The sequence below is a fragment of the Petaurus breviceps genome, unplaced genomic scaffold (assembly GCF_028583685.1).
Source record: "Petaurus breviceps papuanus isolate PSGF00001 unplaced genomic scaffold, PetGlider_PUasm1.0 207, whole genome shotgun sequence".
NCBI classification, from domain to species: Eukaryota; Metazoa; Chordata; class Mammalia; order Diprotodontia; family Petauridae; genus Petaurus; species Petaurus breviceps.
Window position 1 is genome coordinate 28,755,657 of NW_027185850.1, and position 7,998 is coordinate 28,763,654.

Here is a 7,998-nt window from a genome sequence, read left to right on the forward strand (position 1 = left end):
GGAAGGACCTTAGAACACTAATAGGAAAAATATCGGAACTGAAAGGGTTCTAAAAATCACTGAATCTAAACCCTCCATGTTACAGTGAAGGAAACTGGGTCACAGCAGAGGGAAGGCACTTGTCCACTGTCACACAGCTCAGAAGTGGCAGTCAGGTCCTCTGACCTCCTCCCTCTCCCAATACTGGGCTCTTTGCTCTGCACCCCACTGCCCAGTCTGAGCAAGGGTATGGTGGCAGCCTCTTGGAACAACCTACCCTGCCCAGGCATTGTCTGCCTCCCTGCCCATCCCAAACCACTCGCCAGATCATGTTGCTTTAGCCTTATTCATAATGCAACCCCTGCCTTTATCTCCTGAAGAACCTGAGCCCTTTTGGTCTCTGTGTTTCACCCCTCCCCATGTGGGATCACAGGGTCCCCAGGCAGTCACCCTGGAAGGAGCATTAAGCAGATGCAAGATGTGGGGGTGGGGGGAGCTGTTCCTGAGCTCCCTGAAGTAGGTAGGCAGTGGGCAGCTTGAAGCAGGGTGAGACATGGTCCTCCCAACCTTCCAAGGCCCAAGCAGAAATCCTGCCTCAATGGTACCTGGATAGCAACCCTATCCAAAGGGAACCTTCTAAAAGGGGGGTTGAGATTAGAGGCAAAGAAGGATCTGGCACTTGAAAAGGCACAGGGGGGAAAAGGGGGGATGAGTCTGGGACAGTGCCTAGCCAGTAGTGCAGGTAAGCCAGGATGCTGATGAGCCTGCTGGAGTCTAGCCACAGGTTGGAGGAGTTGCCCAGGTTCTAAGGACGAGGCAGGGTCTGGACTGCTGCAGCTGAGAGCCAGTGGGAGCTCGTACCCAGGCCCCAGGTCAGCCCTTCATGGATGTCCCCATCAGTGGCCGGGACTTGCGATGCCTGCAGCTGGCCTGTGCTGCCCTGGGCCTGCTGGCGGGCAGCATCATTATTGGAGTGTCTGTTTCATCTGCGGCAGCAGCTGTGGGGGGCATCTTCATTGGAGCTGCAGGTCTGGGTGAGTGCAGAGATCCTGGGATGGGAGGGAGGGGGACAAGGTAAGCTGACCCAGTGGGCAGTAGAGTAATTCGGGGAGGGGGCTCAGGTGGGTGGGAGGAGAGGAGAAAATGAAGAGAGCCTGCTGGAGAAAAGATGGCTGGGAAAGTTCCTTAAGAGAAGGAGGGGGAGCCAGGCACCGGCTCCCCTCACTGCACCATGCACACCTCCATCCCGAACCCCACTTCCTGGCTACAGAGGTACAACACCACCTTTTACAGATGAGGTGCCTGTCGCCCCACTCACCAGACTGTCTAATCCTCCCTGAAGATTCAATCACCCCCTCATCCCTCATTCTCCCTTCCCAGGCTGGGACCAGTTCCTAGAGTCAGAGCTTCTAAATTAAAGAGAGGAAATGACGAAGAAGGTAGGTTTATAAGAGAAAAACAGGAAAGAGTGGGTATGGGACTGAGGTTGCGTGATTCACTAGACCCAGCCCTGGACTAGGACTGACTCCAACACTTATCAGACGCATGATCTTAGAGAAAGCCCTTACCCTCCTGGGCCTCAGTTTTCCCCTTTGTGCAATGGGAGTGTGTTTTCTCTGTCTCTTTCCCAAGGATGCTGAGAGCAAAGGGCGTTGTATTATCACTCTTAGTAACCTTCCTCCTCCAGGCAGCAGTGCACCTTGGACCAGTACTTGCTGCTCCCAATGAAGGCAGGAGAGTAACCCCCAACCCCTTCCCTGCCATCCTTGGAGGTCAGTGGTATAGTGGGTACATATAGGCAGAGAAAGGGGGAGCCCATTCATCCCTGTCCTCCTCAGCCCCAAACAGCTGCCTGGTGCTCTTCAGTGTTTGAGGGGCAGGGGTCTGAGAGCAGCCAGAAGGGTGAGGGAACTGGGATGGAGGCCAGAGGGAGCGATAGAAGCACAGATAGCAGTTTTGAACCAGATGTCAGGAAGAACTTCCTGCCAAGCAGAACTGAGAGGCCTCCCCACCCATCACTGGGGGTCTTCGAGTGGAGGCTAGGCAAGGGGCCCACTTGTGAGAGGGGCTTTGGAGTTTCTGGGTTTCCCTAGACGTCCATTCCTCACCATTATTTGTGCAGGGGAAAGAAAGGGCAGTGGGATCCAAACTGGTGGGTTTTTCTTGGCATAGAAAGTAGAATCCAGTCCCCAGGCTCCCAGGTGAGTACGTGACCCAGCTCTGGGGGAAGAGAAGAAGGGACCGGGGATGGGGTGGGGGGGGAGGTGGGGCTGGCTTCACAGGTGTTGAATATCATGGTGGCCTCATTCTCCTGACCCAGGAGGAAATAGGATAGCCCGTCTCAAGTTTACCTCACCTTATCTCAGCCTCCATCTCTCAGGTGCAGAGCCTCGGGCTAAGGGACGCAGGGAGGGAAGCTGCCATCCTGCAGGAGCCAGGAGGGGACTTAGCTCCACATCCTGAGGAAAGGACCCATGACAGAGAACCCCCAAACTCTTCCTTGCCCCCCACCAGGAAGACCATCTCCCTGAAGTCAGAAGGGACCCCCTGAGGCACCTCAGCCCAACCTCCTAGGGTAGGAATCCTCTGTGCACATTCCTAGATCGAGGTCCCTCCAGGCTGTGTTTGAACACCTCCAAAGCCAGAAGGCTCACTACCTCCTAGGCAGTCTACACAAACTATCAGGGAGTTCTTCCTGCCACCACAGTGAAGCTGGCCCCTCTGTAACTTCCCTCCACTGTTCCTCATGCTGCCCTTTGGGACCAAGCCCAATGAGCCTCATCTGTCTTCCAAGTGACAGCCTTCAGATAGCTGAACACAGCTCTTATGGAGTGGCTTCATTTCAAGCCTTCTCTTCTCCAGCCCAAACACCTCCAGTCCCTTCATATCATCCTCTTTTGACTTGTACTAAAGGACCTTTACCATCCGCCCTGCTCTCTACTGGACAAGGTCCAGCCTGCCAGTGTCCTTCCTAAAATGGGGTCCCAAACCTGGACACAAAGCTCAGCACTGATAGTGCCTCATTGGAAGCCTTCGTGTTTGGTGACACAAACAGAAAGCCCCAATCTGGTCCCAGCCCCAGATCCAGTCACCCCATGAGTTTAGGGTGAGAACTTTACCCTGGGAGGGCTTTGAGGACCCTCCCTCCTGACAATCACAGGGAATATTGGCAATCCATCCATCTGTCAGCAAGTCTTTGTACACCTTCCCCCACCGCCCATGTGCCCATACATGTGCCAAACCCTGCATTGGGAGAGACATAGGAGGAGAAGAGATCCGAGGTGTGGCTCCCACTGGGGTTTTGGGCTTCCCCTCTACAAAGCCTCAGGGCCAGACTCAATGGTCTCAAAGACCTCTTCCATTCTGATCTTCTATAACCCATGCCAATGCTCCCGGTGTAATCAGAGAGGGAGATCCCTGACAAGGAATATCCAAGGAGTTGTGGGGCCCCATTCATTTACTCAAGCTCTGGTACAAGGATCTTGCTCTGCTTAAAGTTAAATGCTTCATAAATAATTTCTAAATTTACAAAATCCACTGTTAAAGCATGAGGTTCCACATCAGGACTGTGGAGCCCAGAGCCATCAGCAAGGGATTCTGAAGGAGGAAGACCCAGGTCCATGCTTGTGGGAGGCAGAGGGCTCAGAGACAGAGAGCACAGGACCAGGATAGTCAGGGTGGTGGTATAAGGGGCACCCTGAGCTCACAGGCAGGAGAGACCTGAATTCTCTGCCTTCCACTCCCACCCCCCTCAGGGACTCCCATTTATTCCTTCAGCTGTTTGCCCATCTTGGACACCCGAGTCCATCTCCACACCTCCAGATCTGGAGTCTCTATCTTCTCCCTGACTCCCCAGAGCCCGCAGTTCACACACGCCTTTGCTCTGGAGTCAGAGGGTGTGGATTCACGTTCTGACTGCCTCAGTTTCCTCACCTCACTCTTCTCCCTCATGCCCAGGGCTCTTCATCCTGGCTTATCCCTTTCTGAACTCTCGGTTCAACCTGGATCGATTCCTGCCTTCCCTGGGTAAGTGTGACCTGACCACCTGGTGGCTGGGGGAGGGGAGAAGGGAGATGGGGCATGTGCTGATACGTGACACTGGATGATTATATGAGATTGTGTGACTGGGAGGCGATGGTGGTGGTTACTCCTGACCCCGAGCCAGGAGCCTGGGTTTGAACCCAACTCCAGCATTTCCTAACTGGGTAATCACTAGCTGGGGATGTCCCTTAACCCCTGGGGCCTCAGCTGCCTCATCTGCAAAAGAAATATCATACTACCTGTAGCCCTTACTTCCCTGAGAACTAAGAGCACTTAGGAGCTTGGGTGGCTGTTGACAGTGTGTGTGTGTGTGTGTGTGTGAGGCCGCCTGTGTGTTTGCATCTGTGTGTGTTTGAAGCCTTCACAGATGTGTTTAAATGTTGCTATGACAACAGCCATGCCTTCGAGGATTTACATCCTGCTAGATTTAGAAAAAAACCATTTCCCTCCCCTCTGCCCCCACCCCCACGTCCAACCCAGCCCAGCTTCTCCTAGTCTTGCATCCTCCCTTCTAGGACCCATCTCTTGCTGTCCTTGATCCCTCCTCACCTCTCCACAAGAAAACTGGAGAGGACTAAAAATATCAAAACAAAGAGCTAGCATTTATGCAGGACAGCAAAGTTTGCAAAGTGTTCTTACAAATATTATCTCATTTTATTTTCACAGCAGCTCTGGGAGGTAGGTGCTATTACTCTGCTCATTTTTACAGATCAAGAAACTGAAGCAGACAGAGGTTAAGTGACTTCCCAGGGTCACGTAGCTAGGAAGTGTCTAAGGCTAAATTTGAATTCAGATCTTCCTGACTCCAGGTCCAGCGCTCTATCCACAGTGCCACCTACTTGTGGTACCTATGTGCCATTCACTCAAGATAGATTTGCAAATGCCAGGCACTGTGCTAAGAACTGGGGAGGGAGGGATCAGCAGGTCACCAGATGGGGAACATTGTGGGGTAGTGAATATAGAACCAGTCTCATAGCTGGAAAGACCCAGATTCAAGTCACATCCCTGACACATACTGGCAGGATAACCCTGTTCAGGTCATTTAAGGTTTCAGTAGTCTCAGGCATCTCTCTAAGACCATGAGATTCAGGGAAGGAGGCTCATTTGGGAATTTTGTCCCTGATGAAGTCACAAATCTCAACCCCCAGAATGTGCCCAGCCCTCTGCTATGTGTTAGGGACAAAGACAAAACCAAACCTGCCATCAAAGTCTTCCTTTCTGTTGGGAGGAGGGGTTCAATATGTGTACAGGTAAGTCAGCACAAAATATACATCCAGCCGCTTGTAGGGAAGCACGAACAATTGGGATCCAAAGACAAGTCAAGCTAGGGGACAACAGGAAGGGTGGGAGTCAGACATGAAGAGCTTCCCCTCTCAATCGGGACCAGGGAACCAAGGTCAGGGATTCTGTGGACAAGTTATCTTATCCAAATTGAAATCACCTCTCCCCCTGCAGGGAATCTAAGGATCCACCCCCAGCCTGGGAGCAGTGGAGAGGAAGGGGCCTCCAGTGGTGGAGGGAAGAGTGAAGGTAGGTGTGAGGGACCCCACAGCCTGCCTGCCTCACTAGCCTCCCCACCTGGTCCCAGTCCCCACCATAGGCAGGACCTATGGCCAGAAGATTCCAAGTGGAGACAGACTGGCCACTTGGCAGGGATGTTGTGAGGGGGGACTCTTGAGCAGATACAGGTCAGGTTAGATGCCTCTAATATCTCCTCTAGCTGGGAATTTGGGATTCTGCCTCCTCCTACCCTCCCTCCTATAGTTAATCAACCAACCAAGCTACAACTAGCATTTATTAAGTACCTACAGCCGCTCTGCTAAACACTGGAGGTACAAAGGCAAAAATTAATTAACTCTTGCCTTCAAGGAACTTACATTCCGTTAGGTGCAAGGAAAGACAATGTGTACACATATTTGTGCATTCCAGATAAATCCCAAATAAATGCAAGGTATTTTGGATGCGGGGGGCATCTGTAGACCTGCTACCCTCACCGAGCCCTGCCTCCTTAAGGCTTAAATGCCAACTCCCCCTTCTCTCTTCACCCTGAAGTCATTAACTCCATCCACATGACTCTGAAAGAGGGATGACCCAGAATCCACCTGCATGACCAGGATATCTCTCCTCCTGTTATCCCCCAGAGTCTGTCTTCTGTCTTTAACAATAGTCCCATTTCCCCCACCCCTTCCAAGGAATAAGGAGTCATATGCCTACCAGCCTCTCTACTGTGAGCCGGACCCTGGAGAAGCTGAAACCTGGAGGGGGCAATCCTGGTGGGAGCCGAGGGACAGAAGAGGGCTGAGGGACCTCAGGCTGGATACTGCCTGGTCAAACCCACCCCTTTCTGCTTGGGGATGCATCACCCGGTGGAGAGGAAAGGAATGGAGATCTCCCCCATCTCTTCCAACCCTCCCCAATCTGGCTGTCTGGGTTTCCCCAGGCTGTACCACTGGGACAGGAGCACAGCTGAATAATCCAAAATCCCAGACAATCACAGTGATCACCAGAGCAAAAGAAGAGCTACTAGAAATATTATGGGACACCTCTAAAGTGAGGGGAGGTCATCTCACAGCTGACTCCCCAGCACCACAGAGCAGCTGCACATGGTGGTGTTCAGCCCAACCTCTTCTGAGCACTGGCGACTGGTGGCAGGACAGTCTAGTTCCTGCAGGACTGGAGACTTCCCCAAAGTCACACGGAGCTGGGAAGGGAAGGCTGGAAGCCACAGACACCAGGCAGGCAGCAGGAGGTGAACTCCATCATGCCACGTCTCCATGCTCTACACCTGTGACTCTAAACAGGCTGCACCTGCATTACTTTTTGCAAACCCCTTACCTTATTTCTTTGTCAGAGTCACAGTCTGATTGCTTTTAAGACCATCTCTTTTGATACCACCTCACACCTATCAGAGTAGCTAATATAACAAAAAAGGAAAATGTTGGATGTTGGAGGGGATGTGGGAAAACTTCAACACTAAGGCATTGTTGGTGGAGTTGGGAGCTGATCCAACCATTCTGGAGAGCAATTTGGAACTATGCCCAAAGGGCTGTAAAATTGTGCATACCCTTTGATCCAGCAATACTATTGTGAGGTCAAAGACATCCAAAAAAAAGGGGAAAAGAACCTATTTGTACAAAAGCATTAATGGCGGCTCTTTTTGTGGTGGCTAAGAATTAGAAATCAAAGGGATGTCCATCAGTTCGAGAATGGCTAAACAAGCTGTGGTGTATTATTGTAATGGAATATTATTTTGATCTAAGAAATGACAAGCAGGATGATTTCAGAAAAAAAAACGCAGAAAAACTTACATGAACTGCATAATGAAATGAACAGAGCCAGGACAATACTGTACACAATAGCAGCAATATTGTTTGATGAACTGCAAATGACTTCACTATTCTCAGCAATGCAAAGATCCAAGACAATCCCAAAGGACTAATGGTGAAGCATATTATCCACCTGCAGAGAAAGAACTGATATTGATTGAATACAGACTGAGACATGCTATTTTCACTTTCTTTCATTTTTTCTTTTATTCGAGTCTTCTTGTACAAAATGACTAATATGGAAATGTTTTACATAATTGCACATACATAGCCTATATCTGATTGCTTACCATCTCAGGGAGGGAGGAGGGGAGGGAGGGGAAGGAAGGGAAAATTTGGAATTCAAAACTTTAAATAAAAATGTTTTAAAAATTAGAGAACAAAAAGTCTGTCTCTTTTTCTCTATACTATCTAGTTTCATTTTTAAAGATGGGGAAATTATCAGTTTTAAGCTGTATTATGGTTTCTTTTGAAACCCACCAAGCTGATTTCTTCCTGACTTTTCTCACATATAAACACAAGACACTAGTCCAAAAGTCAGAAGATTCAGGGGACTTAGTGAAATGGGGAGGACACTGACCAATAATTTCTTCCGCATACTGACTGTGTGACTTCCCCTCTCTAACCTTAATTTTCCTCATCTGTCAAATGA

At 50.4% G+C, this 7,998-nt stretch overlaps 1 protein-coding gene across 1 annotated transcript; it reads left to right on the forward strand.

The window, feature by feature from the left end:
* The first annotated feature begins 805 nt into the window (after nt 1-805).
* On the forward strand, nt 806-7,640 carry LOC138164838 (kinocilin-like). Its single transcript, XM_069092763.1, has 4 exons — nt 806-1,013; nt 3,937-4,005; nt 5,476-5,550; nt 6,213-7,640. Exons 1-4 carry the CDS (start codon nt 863-865, stop codon nt 6,320-6,322), a joined length of 405 nt encoding a protein of 134 aa, XP_068948864.1. The 5' UTR covers nt 806-862; the 3' UTR covers nt 6,323-7,640.
* The last annotated feature ends 358 nt before the right edge of the window (nt 7,641-7,998 follow it).

Bases quoted from the DNA above. Each gene is read 5' to 3' on its own strand.
- LOC138164838 (XM_069092763.1), top strand. From the start codon at position 863: ATGGATGTCCCCATCAGTGGCCGGGACTTGCGATGCCTGCAGCTGGCC. The intron at 1,014-3,936 runs GTGAGTGCAGAG...CCTCATGCCCAG, and splicing joins CATTGGAGCTGCAGGTCTGG to GGCTCTTCATCCTGGCTTAT. The intron at 4,006-5,475 runs GTAAGTGTGACC...CTCCCCCTGCAG, and splicing joins TCGATTCCTGCCTTCCCTGG to GGAATCTAAGGATCCACCCC.